The sequence below is a fragment of the Danio aesculapii genome, chromosome 18 (assembly GCF_903798145.1).
Source record: "Danio aesculapii chromosome 18, fDanAes4.1, whole genome shotgun sequence".
NCBI classification, from domain to species: Eukaryota; Metazoa; Chordata; class Actinopteri; order Cypriniformes; family Danionidae; genus Danio; species Danio aesculapii.
Window position 1 is genome coordinate 12292100 of NC_079452.1, and position 19812 is coordinate 12311911.

Here is a 19812-nt window from a genome sequence, read left to right on the forward strand (position 1 = left end):
GTATGAAATAGTAATAAAAGTTTCAGAAATACTAATAAAACTGACATTATGTCGGCGCAATAGCCTGGTGGTTAGCGCGTCGACATATGGTGCAGTGGCACGTCAGGGCGTCCCGAGTTCGAATCCCGGCTCGAGGACATTTCCCTACCCTCTCTCTCAAACTTCGCTTCCTGTCTAAATACTGTCCTATCAAAATAAAGGCAAAAAGGCCAAAAATAAATCTTTTAAAAAAACTGACATTATTACAGTCTCGTTCTATTTTTAGACGGTCAACATTATCTTTCTGTCCTTCTATAGCTGTGGTCACACTAGATCAGGCATCACCAACCCTGTTGCTGAAGATCTACCTTCCTGCAGATTTCAGTTGCAACCCTGACCAAACACACCTGTCTGTAATTATCAAGTGCTGCTTCAGGTCATAATTAATTGGTTCAGGTGTGTTTGATTAGGGTTGGAGCTGAATTGTGCAGGAAGGTAGATCTCCAGGAACATGGTTGGTGACAGTTGTTGCTGGATCAGATAGGGTTGCAGCCAGAAGTTAACGAGAATTATTTATATTATTTATTATATTTCCCTTTAATTGTATTTTATTAACGTCCCCCCTACCCCAACCCTAAAACCAGATGTCACATTAATGTAAAAACAGTAGTTGTACAGAGTATTATTTATGTTATTACCCTATAAATTGTATGTGTTAACGTCTACCACCACCCTAACCCTAAACTCAACAGCCAATGTACCGAAAAATATTAATTATTGTTTTACAGTGTCATAAAAATGCTGCTATATTGTTGTGCATATCCCACTTCCGGCCGACCACCTATCCTATCTCGACTTTACCGTTGGTGACCCCTGTACTAGATGTTTAGCATATAAGATTTATTGAACTTCAACTCTGACACGGTTTTAATTTACAAGAACTTCAATGTTAAGCTTTTTTGACACAGTCAACATTGTAAAAGCGCTAGAAATAAAAATGAATTGAACTGAATATGGAAACTGCAACTGTTGTAGTCTTTAAAAATATATAATTCAACATATTTAATGCATTCAAACGGTAAAAAGGTGCAATCTGCTTCAGTTTATATTCGTAAAACTTTAAAGTTTGCATTCTTTTAATTTATGCAGTGATGTAACAATCCTGTTTTGGTTGCACATCTTCACATGAAACAAATTGACTGGTCAGAGTTCCACGCTTGAACACAGTTTTAGTTTTCATTGTCAAGTTAATAAAAGTAAATGTTTTTGCAGTATGTTCTACATTTTTTTATACATAATGTATTGTTGACTTAGGGGAAGACTATGTTGTTTTGGGGAGTTTTTTGTTTACACTTTTAGTTGTTTAAGCATTACAAATACCAGGTGATTCTAAAATAAAGTTAAAGAACAAATTATTAGCCCTCCTGTGAAATATGTTCAAATGTTTCTAAAACCTTTTGTTTGGCTGGGAAAAAATATATATAATATACATATATATATATATATATATATATATATATATATATATATATATATATATATATATATATAATAGCTAGTAAGAAATATGTACTGGGCAGCACGGTGGCGTAGTGGGTAGCACAATTGTCTCACAGCAAGAAGGTCGCTGGGTCAGTTGGCATTTCTGTATGGAGTTTGCATGTTCTCCCCGTGTTGGCATGGGTTTCCTCTGGGTGCTCCTGTTTCCCTCACAAGTCCAAAAAGGGGAATTGGGTAAGCTAAAATAGTCCGTAGTGTATGTGAGTGAATGAGATGTTATGGATGTTTCCTAGTGATGGGTTGCAGCTGGAAGGGCATCCCCAGATAAATAAAGGGACTAAGCCGAAAAGAAAATGAATGAATGAAATATGTACTTTCACAATGGAAAAGACAAAAGAAATGACTTATTAGATATTATTAATTAAGTCATTAAAACTGTTATGTTTAAATTGTGTTGAAACTGTTATTTTCATTAAACAGCATTTGTGAAGTATTTGTAAAATAATTTAAAAATATCACAGGAGGGCCATTTGACTGGTCTTTGAGTGCATATAATAATTATTAAAGTCAACTTAAAATCAAATTTGTTTTCCTGTATTTTTGTGTAACCATTTTGTCAGATTAGATCACAGTTGTCAAACTCAGGTCCTGGAGGGCTGGAGCACAGTTTAGTTCCAACTCTTAATTAAACACACCTGATCAAACTAATTGAGTCCTTCAGGCTTGTTTGAAACCTACAGGTAAGTGTGTTGAAGCAGGGTTGGAACTAAACTTTGCAGGGCTGCGGCCCTCCAGCAACTGAGTTTGACACCTGTGGATTAGATCCTTGCTTATAAAATTAAATTAACTTTTTTTGAAAGGCTTACTGAGAAAAAAATATATAGAATTTTTTAACTTGGAAATCGTACACAACATTACAGAAGTTAAATGAATTGTAAACTGCTGACTGGTAAAGAAGAAATAGCAAGCATTTAATTATGAACCTCAAAAATAGGCAGGTAATTGGTTATGAAAAAACAATTTTAAGATTTAAATACAACTCAGGGAACAATACAACACTGCAAAAATATACTCTATATCTCTAAGTATAGTTCTGTCCTTTGTAATAACTCTCAGTCTAAAAAGATGAACTGACTCTTGAGTTTTTGTGTTTTGACTTGTGTTTTTCTTGCATGTTCAGGTCAAAGAGTCTGGCTCTTCATGCTGTACGCACAAGATCCATTAACTCTGACAGCAGCCCAGAGGGAGAGGGGCTTGATCTGAACGCAGAACTCAAAGTCTGTGAGGAAGAGACCAGTCCTGTCCCCTCGACGCTCCACAACCACTCAGAACTCACAGAGACTCAGCCTGACACGTCTTTAAACATTGAGGGGCCAAAGGTGGAGGATGGAGACCCCCGGGAGAGAGACAGACTCTGGATCCATCTACGAGACAACATGGAGGAAATCAAATCCTTCTGTGCGGAAATGATCAAACAAATCCCCGTACCCGATCAATGTGTGATTGAAGGTAACCTGTCAAGTCTGAGAACCCTTGACACTGAAACTTGTAGAGCTTTGACAAAAAAAATGTTTATGAAATAGATTCTTGAACAATTCTAGATGTTCAAAATCTCGAATCGATTCTAAGCTTAGTTTTTAACATCAGAAGGCACTGTATGCTTTACAAACAGCCATACGGTGCTTGCTTCCAATTCCTTACACATACCACTTGAACCTAAAGTAATCATTACTAAAACTAGGAAAGGTTTAAGCGAATTACAAGTGTTCACGATGAGCTGTTTACATTATTCTTTTGATTAATGATAAACATTTACATTAAGCAGTTCAGTGTACGGTTAAAAACTAGCCTAGAGCATCACCTACTATTAAAACTTGTCTTCAGCCCTGTCTGCTGTTAAAACTAGCTTAGAGCACTATCTGCTGGTAAAAACTAGCCTAGAGCAACATCTGCTGTTAAAAACTAGCATAGAGCAACATCTGCTGTTAAAAACTAGCATAGAGCAACATCCGCTGGTAAAAACTAGCCTTGTGTGCAGTCTGCTGTTTAAAACAAGCCTAGAGCGACATTGGTGTTAAAAACTAGCCTAGAGCACCATCTGCTTTTAAAAACTAGCCTAGTGTCATCTGCTGCTGCGGTTAAAAACTAGTCTAGAGCAACATCTGCTGTTAAAAACTAGTCTAGAGCAACATCTGCTGTTAAAAACTAGCCTAGAGCAACATCTGCTGTTAAAAACTAGCCTAGAACAACATCTGCTGTTAAAAACTAGCGTAGAGCGACATTGGTGTTAAAAACTAGCCTATAGCACCTTCTGCTGTTAAAAACTAGCCTAGAGCGATGTCTGTGTTAAAACTAGTCTAGTGTGCTGTCTGTTTTTAAAAGATCACCATCTGATGTTTAAAACAAGCCTAGATCACCATCTGCAGTCGACTGCTGTTACAAACTAGCCTAGAGCGCCATCTGGTGTAAAAAAAAAAAAAGCCTAGAGCGCCATCTGCTGGGCAAAACTAGTCTAGTGAGCTGTCTGCTTTCTAAAACAACCACCACCTGCTGTTAAAAAATAGCCTAGAACGCCGTCTGCTTTAAAAAAATAAGCTCGGAATTGATTCAACAGATAAGCGATGCATTTTGAAAACCTCAAAACAATTCTTCGCTACAGCTCTCGTAACTTGTATTTATGCATTCTGTGGTGGTGGGACAACTCATTCCACAAGTTTTAAGTTACTTATTATTGATAACCGACAGGAATATGTTTAGACTAGATAGAATTTCAGGTTAGCTTCTTGTTATTGTTTTTTAAGTTGTTGATTCAGCAATATGAGTTTGCTGCTATATTGTTAGAAATGTGAACTCACCCGTTACACACTGGCATGTCATGCTGAGTTGAACTTCTTCAGTCAGGTCACTGATGCTTTCTGTCTGACCCACTGACAGAACTCTTGCTGTTATAGCATGGTTGCACACATGTTAATTTTAGGAATAACATAGGAATTCATTTAGGTTTGTTTTCGGGCAATAAATGTGCCATATGTAGCATTTTAAAAATACAAGTAAGTATATTTTCGTAATATAAGTAACTGTAGATGACTATTGTAATGGGGTGGTCATAATAGTTTTGTGAATTAAAATTTAAAAGGCAATATTTTGTTTTTTATATTGAAATGTGATCCACATACTGTAGTTTGTAGCATACCTGCAATTTTCCAACATAAGGCTCATTCTGAAAACGTACCCCTATATACATTTTTGGAGATTGCGAATTATGTGGTCAGAAGTACGTATTGTCATTTCATCTTTGAAATGCTACGGGGCAGTATGACGCCGTTCCTTTTCGTGCTTATCAGCTGACTGCTTACCTCTGTATGGACAGTGTTGTGAATTTCTCTATCTGGCTCACGGCACCAAAACTGTTGTGAAATTCTAAGACCAGGGAGAACTTTTGGATATCTTCAAAGTAGAATACTCGGCGTAGCTGTGGCTATGAAAGAACTCCGAAAGAACTCTTTCTTAGTACAGCAGACACTAAGTTTTTATACATTTTACACAGAGGTGGTTCACACCTAAACAAAGCTTGCAAATGAATTGTTTTTTGTCAGCAGGGTAAATTGCCTTTCCCTCTCAGACCGTAATCTCATCAGCATATAAGTACTCATTCATGATACATTTTAGAATGAACACAAAGCATGAAAATGAAGATCTGGAGACAGAACCCATCCGGCCAGTTGACCAGCTTGAAAGTATCACCCAAAGACAAAAGAAGGGTTATTGAGACGATGCCTTTAGAATTTGCAACACTTTGACACAGTCAGTGCTTAGGAAACCAAGAGATTTTAAGGTCTGTATAAAGAAGAATATAATTTTCAGTTATATATAGATTATTGCTTATTTTGAACTAGATTAAATAAATTTATATTCCCACAATGGCTATCATGCTGTTACCCACTTGACCACGACAACAAAGTTCAAGTCCATCGCAGAACAGTTCTAGAAAAAGGGTAGAACAAAAACAAAAGGCAAAAAATTAAATAAACAAGTAACAGGGTGAGAATGTGGTAAAATCTGAAAATGTGGTAAAAATCAGAGGGCTTTTCTTTTTCTGGATTGCTTTTCAGTTGGGCTTAGGGAAGTAGGTGGGTGCTGGTCAATCGGTGCTTTTGAAAACACTATTGCTTGGGTTTAGGGAAGGAGGAGGGTGGGTCAGTCGATCGGGCAGTCAGTCAGTCAGTCAACAGCGGTCTCTGGTGGATTTACATAAAAACAGCATGATGGAATGGCACTCGCAAGAGAAAGGTATTTAAAAAAGTGTACACAGCGGCCTCTGGTGGATTTGTAAAAACAAAATCTGTAAACATAGCTCCTGAGACGTATTTGGCGCTCTCTTGAAATGTATATAGGGGTGCGTTTTCAGAATGAGCCCGGGTTGTATGTCTGTGGTCATAGTCAACAACATTTGGAAAGAAGTGAGGAAAAACTCAAACATATGCACATTTATTTACATCCAATTGTAAAAAAAAAGAGTAGTTTCATGGGTATATTTATAGGAAAAGCCATGAGTGAAAAATTATCAAGGGGTGGAGGGGTGGTTAATGCCAAAAATCAATAGAATATTAAGTAAAGATCGTGTTCCATGAAGACATTTCTGTAAGTTTTCTACTATAAATAAATGATAATAAGTTAATCATGACCATTACATAAGCATTGGCAAGTGCTTAATTTTAACAACTTTAAAGGCTAATGTTTTACATTTATAAATCTCAGTTTCAAAAATGTACACTTATGACTGGTTTTGTGGTCCAGTGTGACTGTCACAGATTGCAATTCAGCTCCCAAAAATGTAAGATGTGTTTTTTTGACCATATTACCCAACCCTATGTTACAATATAACAAGAATTCCAGTTCTTGCCAAACTCTGGTCTTGTGGGTTTTTGTCTTTTATATGCAGCATATATCATATAACATAGTATCACATAAGCAAGAGTGCCATTTTTCACAAATATCTGCATGATTTATTATACAGCTTAATAAATATTAAGTTAATATTGTTACTAATATTTTAGACACAATACTGTTTTTGCTGTTTGAGAATAGATCAAGCCAAAGTCTTAGAGAACCAGTTGTTCAAAGCAGGTCTAAAATCAGCCAAGATAATTACTAATTATTTTGATAATGCTTTATTTTAAGGTGTCTTTGTTACACATGTTTTATGTACTCAATATATTAATTACAATTAATTAAAACATAATTGCATGCAGCTAACCTTAACCCACATGGTAAGTACATGTATCATGAGCTAATAATGAATAATACTTGTAGAGAATTCATAAATCTTAGTTTAGCATTTACTAATGTATTATTAAAATTTAAATCCATGTCTGTTAGCATTTGTTAATGCACCATGAGTCAGTCAATGATCAACTTTATTTCCATTAAATACTGTAATAAATGAATTGTTCATCGTTCGTCCATGTTAGTAAATACATAAACTACATTAACTAATACAATCTTATTGTAAAGTGCTACCATTAAATGAACTATTAGGTACACTGTAACAAGGACACCTTAAAATAAAGTGTAAACATTATTTTTACTAGCAAAAATTACAGATAATATTTAGAACTTTTATTTTTGTACTTAATGCATATTAATGTTGCTTACTGGATTTCCAAAGTTTGGTCTATTGATATAACATGACCTTTTTTTCTCGAGTCTACAGGACTCACCTTTTTCCCCTTTTAATTGTCTTCCCCCAAGTAATTTTGTTTTAGGTAATATCACACTTTCACTCAACAAGCCACATGATATGATGTTTATTCACAAAGAGCAAAGATAGGCCGAGAACCGCCAGTTTTTTGGTGCACAAAAGTGTTCTTGGAGCTTTATATAGTTACAGTTTAACCAACAAAGTTACATGAAATGCTTCAACAATGTTTTTGGTTTCTTTTCTGGACTGAATGTCTTGGGACTGTTGCTGTCTTTGCCTTGCTAGTCTCTTGGGATGAAAGTGTCTGCTAAATGTTTGAATGTAAATGATAGCTTCACTATGACATTAGCTGGTCTCCCATGATCTGTTAAATATGACTGCGCTGAATACTTCACACATAAACGCTCTCACATGTTTTCCAGCAGTTCAGCAGGTCTCCTAACTGATCGATTACCTTACAGTTTCTCAGTGGGAGAGCTGTTGAATAACATAAAGTGGAGGCAAAGACCTGGGCCACTGTTAAAATGTTAAAGATGTTCAAATAAACCTGCATCTGGATTCCAGAGCCAAACAAACCCTCCTTCTATCTGCCACCCTCAGCTGAACTCTCTAGCGTATCACACTCTGATAGCTATTATATAGAGGGGTTTACCAAGGCAAGCATAGGTATGACTGTGGATTGGTACAATAACCTCAACTTATGAATTCAACTTCAGGGCATAACTCATCCGATACTGCACTCTGGATGTGAATAAAACAGCACATGGCATCCATTTCTCCCAAACAATACCTGAAATACTAATTTATCCAACCACAGTCACATTTCCAATGTGTGTTGGTCCATCCCAGATGCCTCCCAGCCCAGAGAAGTCGACGGGGCTTCTGGACACTGTTAACATAGGGCTTCCTTTTAGCACAGTACAGTTTTAACTGGCATTTGTGGATGTAACTATGTATTATGATACTTGACAAAGGTTTGCCAAAGTAGTCCTGAGCCCATGTGGTGATGTCGCTAATAGATGAATGAGGATTCTTTATGCGGTGCCACCTCAGGGATCGGAGTTCAGCTAGTTTAGCTCGAAGTTTAGCTAGTTCAGCTTAGGCTTACACGCTTGTCCTTTATGCACTGAAATTTTTCCAGATTCCTTGAATCTTTTAATGTTATACACTGTTGAAGGTGAAATATCCAAATGTCTTCCTACCTTTCTTTGAGGATCATTGTTTTAAAACATTTCAATAAGTTTCTCTTGTATATGTTGGCAAACTGGTGATCCTCAGCCCATATTTGCTCCTAAAGGACTAGACCAGGGATGGGCAAACTCGATCCTGGAGGGCCGGTGTCCCTGCATAGTTTTGCACCAACCCTAATCAAACACACCTGCTTGTAGCTTTCTAGTGATCTTGAAGACACTAATTAGGGTGTTCAGGTGTGTTTGATTAGTGTTGGAGCAAAACTCTGCAGGGACACCGGCCCTCGAGGATCGAGTTTGCCCATGCCTGGACTAGACCTTTCTTGGATGCTGGGTTTGTACCAAATCATAATTACAATCACCTGTTGACATCACCTGTTTCAAATCATATCATTATTTAACCAGTTTGCCTGTTTACCAACCCTAAACTGCTCCTGCCCCAACTTTTTTGGAATGACAGGAAAGGATGTATATTTACAACTGAAATGATCTTGACCAGACAAAACATGAAATATTTTCTGTTCGTATCGCCTGCAATGAAATACAAGTCAAAGTAAATTTGGAAATCACTACTTTTTTTGATTTGGGATTATAGTTTTCAGTTTCTCAAACAGTGGCTAATGTGTGAAAACAGTGGGAAACCAGAATTGATTGATGTGTTGATGAGTTAAGTGAGTGCAGGTACAACTAAAATAGTTGAGCCGAAATAGAATGATAAATTAATTAGATTGTTGACTAGATCTGATTTCTGATGATCTGACTTTATCAGATGAGAGCAGATCTGTGCTTTTCTCATTCAATCCTATATTATATATTTTTGCACTTAGTCAGCTTTTAAAAGTGTACACCTACAGCAGAGTGAGCCAATAGCATTTGAGTGTGTTTATGAATTTTGAACCTACTCGATGAACCTATACTGAATCTTTCATATTAATGAAAGATAATTTCAATAACGTCTGTTAGCTCAATTTATGAATGTGCATAAAGATGTGAATTACACTCACATGGTCAGCAACAATACTCAGGTAGGCTGTGGCATTGACACAATGCTCAGTTGGTACTAACGGGCCAAAAGTGTGCCTAGAAAATATCGCACACACCATTATACCACCACCAGCCTAAACCGTTACAAGGCAACATGAATCCATGTTGCATCTTCTATTGTCCAATTTTGGTGAGCCTGTGTGATTTGTGGCCTCAATTTCCTGTTCTTAGTTGACAGGAGTGGCGCCCGATGTGATCTTCTGCTGCTGTAGCCCATCTACATCAAGGTTGCATGTGTTGTGCATTCAGAGATGCTCTTCTGCATACCTCGGTTGTAACAAGTGGTTGTCTGAGTTACTGTTGTCTTTCTATCAGCTCCAACCAGTCTGGCCATTCTCCTCTGATCTCTGACATTAACAAGGCATTTGCGCCCACAGATCTGCTGCTCACTGGATATTTTATCTTTTTCTGACCATTTTTTTGTAAACCCTTGAGATGGTTGTGCATGAAAATCCCAGTAGATCAGCAGTTTCAGACCAGCCCGTCTGGCACCAACAACCATGCCACGTTCAAAGTCACTTAAATCACCTTTCTTCCCCATTCTGATGCTCAGTTTGAACTGCAGCAGATCATCTTGACCATGTCTACATGCCTAAATGCACTGAGTTGCTGATTGGCTGATTAGAAATTTGCGTTAACAAGCAGGTGTACCTAATAAAGTGGCCAGTGAGAGTATATTATCACACAGCTCTAATTTAGGCACAAAGATGTTAGAAGATATTATCATTAACACTGACTATATTATATATGATTAATATTAATCATTGATTTCCACAAATCTGCTTTGAAACTGTGTAATGTTAAAAGTTCTAAGAAAATTTGACATTATTTTAAACTCAATTTATTTATTTATTTTTAACTATTCCGTTTTAATACCTTTTTCTATTCTTTGACTTGTCATTCAGAGCACTTGATGAAAAAGGAGAAACAGATCTAATTTATTGTGGATGCGATTATTATGAACTAGCCTTTTGAGTTAATATAAACGAAACAATTGAGTTGCCAAGATAAATCAACACCACCATCATCAAGCCCAAAGTGTAATATACAAAGCATAATAGCTTGTCTGAATTCCTCTACATCTCATGAAAGTTTTTTTTTTAATTCCCATGAACTCATTTTCTTTTACAAGAATAGTCTCATTTATCTTCAGCCCAACAGAATTGAGTTATTCCAAGAGGCCCAGCTTTAGTTTCTCTTGTCTTTCATTGGTTCTTTTAGTTTCATTGAACAGCTGGTGCATGAGCCACATGTCACCGAGTTACATTAAAAAAAAGAATATGCAAAGTATGACTTATGCTTCAACTTTCAAAAACACATTTAAGTCGATGGTGGAGGGTCACATATACAAACCCAAACTCAGAAGTGCAACATAAAACCTCTTCTTGCCCCTAAATTGTATAGTGTCAGTAAAAGTCAAAGAGAATAAATGATGGATTATGTTTATAAAGAGGTTGATGCTACATGATTTGTATAATCAATAGACAGAACAAAACTACGCATGTATGAGTAATGGTTTACCAAAATGAGCTTTGCGATGACTGGCGGCAATGCAAATAACTACAGTACCTTGAAGTGTGAGATACATAGTACACAGATACTCACATAGTACAACCAAATAAATAAAATACAACTTCCATATGACCAAGATCTGTAACTTCCAATAGAATATATGTGCCATCTGAGGCTAAGACTAGGCGGACGATGGGCAGTATAGTGGTGGTATATACACTCACTGGCCACTTGTCCAACTGCTCGTTAACGCAAAATAATCTCTAATCAGCCAATCACATGGCAGCAACTCAAATGCCTTGTTGATGCCAGAGGTCAGAGAAGAATGGCCAGAGTGGTTTGAGCTGATAGAAAGGCAACAGTAACTCAAATAACCACTCGTTACAACCGAGGTGTGCAGAAGAGCATCTCTGAACGCACAACACGTCCAACCTTGATGTAGATGGACTACAGCAGCAGAAGACCACACCGCGTACCACTCCTGTCAGTTAAGAACACGAAACTTAGGCTACAATTCGCACAGGCTCACCAAAATTGGACAATAGAAGATTGGAAAAATGTTGTCTGGTCTGATGAGTCTCGATTTCTGCTGTGACATTCGGATGGTAGGGTCAGCATTTGGCGTCAACATGAAAGCATGAATCCATCTTGCCTTGTATCAACAGTTCAGGCTGGTGGGGGTGTAATGGTGTGGGGTATATTTTCTTGACACACTTTGGGCCTATTAGTAGCAATTGAGCATTGTGTCAATGCCACAGCCTACTCGAGTATTATATCTAGACATACATCATAGCTAAATATTGTCATGTATTTAAAAATATAATCTACAAAAAGTGCCAACTGTTCTCGCGCTCTGCCATCTTACAATATAAATAAATATATAAACAAATAAATTCTGCTTGCCATAGTTTACACTGGTTGATACATGGATACAGCTTTATTATATATTGTATGTTGTTTATTTTGATTGGTTAACTGTTCTTGTGCTGTTCAGCGCTCCTCAGAGCGTTCAGAGAGAGAGTTCACATTACATATACTGTATGGTTCTTCCACTCACCTCTTTCGGTGGATTTTTCCCTGGTTTTTGTTCTCCCCTTTTATTCAACTATGGTTTCCCAGCATTTCTTCAAAGCATTCCTTTTCTTTGTACTTGTAGTTGATAATGTCTGCTGTTCTATTTTAGCAGAGGATTTGCCTTTTAATTTCCGAAGCGGACATGACAGCAAGCAGCATCTCCATTCTTCTTAGTGGACATAAATGTTTTTTCTGCATGAAGCTATTTTAATGTTTAAATTGCAGACTCTTGATGGAGCGAAAATATCCCCAAACTGTTTTTGTATACAAAGTTCACACATACAATTAATGTCACCTGGTTATTTAAATTATATATATATTTTTTTTTACTTTTTTTTTGTTGTTGCATGCACTCAATTGATGAAGATGTTTTTAATTTTATAATTTTTTATATGTGTATGTTTTGTTTACTTGCAGGATGTTTATGTATTTGCACGTGTAAGAGTTTGCATGCGCGTGTGTTTTCAAACTGATTGTGTTTTTTTTTCTATTGGGTTTTCTTAGCTTGCAGCCTGTTTGAGCTCTCGCGGTCATCACAGTTTCCCTTAATGTGTCACAATTCACTAAATCATTTGGGTTCTTGGTATGGTTTCTTCACATTTTCCTACTTGCTCTGGGCATAAATGAATAATGCTAGGATTAAAGAAGGATCTACAAAATAATAAGCCTGAGATCTCTTAAACTTGAAAGGTTGCAGTTTAAGTCCTTTTTGGAACAACACAAATGATATACAAGTTTGAAAATCCTTAAAGGCATGAGAAAAGAAGCTTTCTGTAGTTTCATGAGTGCCTGGTATCACCGATAAATACTCAACTTTGTTTTCTGACTATACTATTGTATTACAAGATGGAGCAGTTTAGCTTAGTATATTTTAGAATATTATGTGGTTTTGGGACATATGATTCATTTCTTGAGGAGGAATTCAAAAGTAATTCATTTTCTTGTGTTTATGTGTGTGTTTGCAATCTAGATTCTCATCGAGGCTGTGTAGCTAAGCTGTCATTCTCCTGTCCTCTGAAAGGACACTACTGTCTCTACGGGAAGTCCAGTTTCTCTCTGTGTAGCAGCCAACCACACCTCTGGATCCAAATCATGTTATTGGCACTGCAGGTAACAGTTAAGGATGTTGATTTTGTACTTGTCTATACCTGTGTGTGGCCAAAAATCCTCATATGCACTACCTGACAAAAGTCTTGTCTCCTATCCAAGTTTTAGGAACAACAAATATCTTGACTTCTAGTTGATAATTTGTATTATAAAGTAATATAAAGTCATGGTGCAGTGGAAAAAGAATTAATATTGTGTATGACTTCCATGAGCTTGGAGGACTGCATCCATACATCTCTGCAATGACTCAAATAACTTATTAATAAAGTCATCTGGAATGGCAAAGAAAGCGTTCTTGCAGGACTCTCAGAGTTCATCAAGGTTCTTCGGATTCATCTTCAATGCCTCCTCCTTCATCTTATCCCAGACATGCTCAATAATGTTCATGTCTGGTGACTGGGCTGGCAATCCTGGAGCACCTTGACCTTCTCTGCTTTCAGGAATTTAGATGTGGAGGCTGAAGTATGAGAAGGAGATCTATCCTGCTGAAGAATTTGCCCTCTCCTGTGGTTTGTAATGTAATGCGCTGTACAAATGTCTTGATACCTCAGGCAGTTGATGTTACCATCCACTCTACAGATCTCTCGCACGCCCCATACTGAATGTAACCCCAAACCATGATTTTTCCTTCACCAAACTTGATTGATTACTATGGGAATCTTGGGATCATGTGGGTTCCAATAGGTCTTCTGCAGTATTTGTGATGATTGGGATGCAGTTCAACAACGACCTTCTGCCACTCTTTTCCAAAGGATCAACTAGAAGTCTAGTTATTATTTGATGCTCTTACTACTGGGATCGACGACAAGACTTTTGTCAGGTAGTGTCTGTAGTCAAATTTCATGACAAAGGTGTCCTTTCACATGTTAATCAGCCAAATTGCCTGTTTATTTAAATCTAGTTAATCGCTGTGGTTTCTGTGAGAGTTATATTATGTTTAAGGGTCCATGTTATTTTTTGGGTGTACTATCTCTTTAAAGGATTATGGTGGTCTTTATGGATTTCATGTTGTGTGCAAACGTACACAGTGAAGTTCATTACTTTGGCTTAGCAGTTAATCTTATCTTTCCAAGAGCAGAAGTACATGTAACACTAACCATATCAAGCACCAGTAATTACGATTAGCTTGTATGTTGGCAGGCTAGCAGTTTATCATGTCTGTGTGCAGAGTAAAGCGAGCGAGGCCTTGTGCTGTCAGGACGAGTGTGTGCTGCAGCTGAGGAAACTCTGGGAGAAAACACAGCTGACAGGAGCACACAGCTTTGAGCTGGCCATGACCCAGACCACTGTTCCTCACAAGAAGGTAAAGTCTTCTACTGTCTGCAAGTCACACAAACACACACTCATACGAACCAAAACACATCCACTCTCTCACACTGGATTTAACCTCACACTATAGACCATCTGCTTTTTAACCACCTGTGATGTATGAAGGGATTGTTCATCCTTGAAAACGGTAAAACGGCTCTAAATGTGGTCCACACACATCTAATGTCCTGTTTTCAGAGTTGGTATGTAAAGGGATAGTTCACACATAATTAAAAACTGCCTTATCATTTATTCTCCCTCATGTGAGTTTATTTCTTCTGTTTAACACAAAAGAAGATATTTTGAGGAATGCTGGTTACTGACAGCTTTCATTAAAAAAAACTACTATGGAAGTCAATGGGACAGTTTTTCAGAATATCTTCTTTTGTGTTTAAGAGAAGAAAGAAACTTAAACAAGTTTTTAACCAGTGAAGGATGAGTAAATCGTGGTTTAATCAAATTTTAGGGGACACTGTCTCATTAAAGCTGCATTCAGAGCTATGTAATCACAGTCATAGCGAATTATATTGGTTATTGTGTTTGCGCATATACACTCACCGGCCACTTTTTTAGGTACACCTGTCTAACTGCTCATTAACACAAATTTATAATCAGCTGATCACATGGCAGCAACTCAGCAGTTCACTGTACCCAAATGGCCACCACAGTCACCAGATCTCAATCCAATAGAGTAGCTTAGGGATGTGGTAGAACGGGAGATTCACATCATGGATGTGCAGCTGACAAATCTGCAGCAACTACGTGATGCTATCATGCTAATATGGACCAAAATCTCTGAGGAATATTTCCAGTACCTTGTTGAATCTATGCCACGAAGCATTAAGGCAGTTCTGAAGGCAAAAGAGGGTCAAACTAATAAGGGGTACATAATAAAGTGGCCGGTATGTGTATGATTTCAGAACAAAAACTGTTAAATAACTGTTTTGCTTTTCTCACACAAAAAAATTATTGTGTAAAATATTCCAAAATTTATTTTAAAAAAGTGACATTAATCTGGGAGTCATATGCAGGCAGAACCTTAATCCAAACAAATCATAAATTAACAAACAAAATTTTTATTAGGAGTTTTTATCATAAAATAAGGGCTCTTATTATTATTATTATCATCATCATCATCATCATCAGTATTGAAAACCATGTGGATTATTACAATCAGGATTTTTTGATTAAGAAAAAGCATTTTTGTGAAACAATTCTGTTTTAACATTATAAATGTATTTAATGACATTTTTATTTAGATTAATTGATACTTGAATAAACGTTTAGATGCTTTTAAATGTTAAGCAGCTGTTCAGCATTCATAACAATAGGAAATGTTCTACTAAAGTTCATTTAAAGGGGTGGTCCACTACAATATAATATTTTAAATTTTAGTTGATGTGTAATGTAGCTGTGTGAACATAAACAACATCTCTAAATGTAATACGCTTAAAGTTCAATATAAAGGAAGAGATAGCTTCGAGATAGCTTAGCAAATTCTACAGCAAACAAAATTTGGGGACTACAAAAAAATATATCTTGGTTATTGAGATCACATACACATCAGGTTATGTGCATTCACCATGCACATACACCCCGCGCAGCGAAGGGGTGTGGCCAGAGGCGCTGTTATGTTATTGCAGGGAAAGCTAAAATGCAGCCAAAACGCTGCTATTTCCACACAGCTTGTTTTGTTTCTTTATTTGGGCTTTAAAAGGACACGACACAAAGAGAGAAGTGCTTACAGTTTAATCTTAATTATATTCCAGAGAATTATAAAAAATATATAGCTCTAGCATTTGACAAAGGACAGCTTCCAGAATCTCTCCCAGTTCAGTGCTGGATTCGGCTAAAAACTTCTCAAAGAAGGAGCAGCTCCAACCATAATAGAAGAAGCTGTGGATTGTGAGCCACTACCTGTTAGTGTTTTTATAAGTTAAAATTGATCAATTACTTGCACAGTTTCTAGAGTTAACAGTATGTTGTAGCAAGGACGTAAACAAGGATGTAAACAATAGGAAATGCTGTTTGGCACCGCTAACAATTTAGCTACAAATTCATATTTATCAGTCAAACTGCTGTAAACACACACAATCTTCACCAGCGTTGCAGTGTCTCTCTATGCAGACACTTCAGACACTTTCCCTGCATTCTACATCTCAAATAACAAACTCACATAAGATATGTGAACGTTTACTTATAAGCCAAATATATAAAAGACACGTGTCAGATTTTACTTTAGAGAGCAGTGTTTACACACCAGAGGCAAAGTGCGTGCTATTAGAGGCGTGACACTTCCTGGTGACGTGGAGCCGATCCGCGAATCACAGCACATTATGTTAGTTGACCAATCAGAGCCTCTTGAGGGCAGGCTTTCGGAGGAACTAGGAAATATGACAGTCGTTTTCATGTTAGCTGAGTAGCTGTATGTAATTAAAATAAGATATATGAAAAGTGAAGCATGAGCACACATAGTTTTGTACCCCGTACACACAACCAAGCCTTAAAAATACACTTTGAACCACCCCTTTAAAAGCAAACTGTGCAAGAATGTGAAAAAATGATATACAATAGAGATTTTAATTGCGCAAAATGAATAACATGTTGCGACCGAAGAGCTTCTTCAGGCTTAAGATATTCCTTTATTGGGTCACAAGTAGTGCTGAATAATTCGTTCACATTTTTGAACACGGCTTTAGAAAAAAATCTAAAAAAGATTGTGTGAAACTGAAGGCTGGAGTATTGATTTTAAATATTCTACTATGCTTTTACAGAGAAAAAAAATTGTGTTTAAAATTATATTAAAGGAGAACTAGTCTTTTAAATTGCAAAAACATTTCACAAATACTATTTAACTGCATTTTTAAATCAAATTAGTCACTTAGTGATAAAAAAATAAGATTGCAACTGTTTCCAGACAGGTAGTTCACATAAAGACAGTGAAATAAATAATTAATATGGCTTTCTGCTGAGAATCCCCATCTCCAAGCTAGACTAAATAAGCAGGAAAGATCATTCATCCTTCCTCTTCTCTGCAAGTCATGTTTAAGCAAGAGGTGGCCCAGCAGGGTAGGAAAAAACCACGTCTGATCCCGATCAAGATCTACATTTATGCCTTTGGGAAGAGAGTATAAGTTACAACACTGGACGAAATTTATGCATGTATATCTAACAGGACCCTGCTGTACAAGTCAAAGTCCTCTGTTGAGACCAATGAAGAAAGACCTTAAATAAGTAGACGTTTAACATCCCACATCGCTTCGCCGCCACGTCTATAGTGGAAAATGGTCACGTCATGCAGGTCAAAGGTCAAGATTGCTGCTGAGACTGGGATGTTTACCTTAGGTCATTTCCTCAGCACGGTGCCATGTAAATCCATGTGCTCTGATGATCTTATCAAACATCGTAAATGTCACGTCTGGAGTAATTACATAGTACAGCTGGTGTCTTTTGTGTCTTAATGCTCTTCCTAAATCTGGGGTCATTCACCGTCCATTGAAGAACCGTGTGTGTGCATTAGACATATGGAATCTGTTTGTGTTGGGCAAATGCGCACATGCAAAATTACAAGGCAGGACACTCGCTAGTCCATCTTGAATGCACTCGTAAATGTTCCCTAGTTGATGCCCTAGCCTTCAAAATACCCTTTGATTTATACTATGGTTTAAACTGCCTTTTAAAGAGGCAGCTTTTGCCAACATTGGAAAATAGGATTGGATTTCTTGCCCTATTGAAATGAGTTAGTGCTAGTGCTGTTTAACAATTAATCATGACTAGTTGCATACAAAATAAAATTTTGCATTTACATAATGTAAGTTAATGTACAGTATATTTATCAGACCCCCTAGTTTTTCACGATTTTTTTGTCATTTATTTGCTTGGTGGTAATTCCCAGAAAAAAATATAGAAATAATCTAAAATAAAAATGTGTGTATATATATATATATATATGTATGTGTATATATATATATATATATATGTGTATATATATATATATATATATATATATATATATATATATATATATATATATATATATATATATATATATATATACATATATACATACATACATACACACAGTTCAAGTCAGAATTATTAGCCCCCCTTTGAACTTTTTTCTTTTTTAAATACTTCCCAAATGATGTTTAACCGAGCAAGGAAATTTTCACAGTGTGTCTGATAATATTTTTTCTTCTGGGAAAAAGTCTGATTTGTTTTATTTTGGCTAGAATAAAAGCAGTTTTTTAATTTTAAGGTCAAAATTATTAGCCCCTTTAAGCTATATATTTTTTCGATAGTCTACAGAACAAACAAATCATTATACAATAACTTGCCTAATTACCCTAACCTTCTTAGTTAACCTAATTAACCTAGTTAAGCTTTTAAATGTCACTTTAAGTTGTATAAAAGTGTCTTGAAAAATAAACAAGGGGGCTAATAATTCAGGGGGGCTAATAATTCTGACTTGAGCTGTATATGATATCTTATTTACCATATAGCCTACTATGTTAGGTGTGCAATTTGACACATTGACAGTGACACAAATCATAAAAATGAATCTTCTTTATTTTGGTCTCTTGTTAAGGCAAGATCTAAAACAGATATAAACCGTAGGGTCTTGTCTACCGTAGAGATTAAGCCAAAGGAAGGTTGTTTAACTTGTGTTTCTGGTCTGCCGCATGCGTATGAATGGAAGTCTATGGGGCGAAAAGTTCAAAGCAAAAATAATGTCCTTCGATTCAGTCACGTCCAGCGGGCATCATCCTTGAACTAATCTCCATCATTGTAAGCTGCTTGCTTTTCTGTCTGTTCCATTGCTCCATTTGTTAGATGTTTGCTCACAATTTCTTTTGCAGTCTGAAGCATGTCAAACGTTAAATCGCACCATGTTATTCACTTTATTTGCGCTACAGGATGTCTCATTACATCTTTGCATTGACTTCACATGTAAAACACTCGCGTCCGCTTACTGCACAGGCTGCAAAACAATTTCCCCCACTTTCATGTAATGTAATGATTGTGAGGGTGCAGATAACCGTCATTTTTCGAGAGACACGCAAATACATCACGTGTGCTGCGTCTGCAATGTCTATAACTTATGTAAAACAATTAGTCGCAAACTGAAATAAATATAATTTAATTATATGGTATGGAATTGGATGTTTTATGAGATTAAGAGTATAAGCACAGTTTTGCTTAAATTAATTGCAATGCACACAACATTATGAGTGACATAACAGAGTTCAAAGGAGGACAAAATGTTAATGTGAATCTTGCTGGAACATCTGTGACCAAGACAGCAAGTTTTTGTGATGTATCAAGAGCCATGGTATCCAGGGTAATGTCATCAGACCACTTAGAAAAAGAACCATGTCTAACAGGAGTAACTGTGGA

The 19812-nt window shown here is 36.7% G+C and overlaps 1 protein-coding gene across 1 annotated transcript in view; it reads left to right on the forward strand.

Moving 5' to 3' along the window:
• veph1 (ventricular zone expressed PH domain-containing 1) overlaps positions 1–19812 on the forward strand; it is a 153454-nt gene that overhangs the window by 93711 nt on the left and 39931 nt on the right. The window contains exons 8-10 of the mRNA XM_056478100.1: positions 2660–2988; positions 12971–13110; positions 14276–14410. Of these exons, the coding sequence (XP_056334075.1) occupies positions 2660–2988; positions 12971–13110; positions 14276–14410 (604 nt within the window). The remainder of the gene's footprint in view (positions 1–2659; positions 2989–12970; positions 13111–14275; positions 14411–19812) is intronic.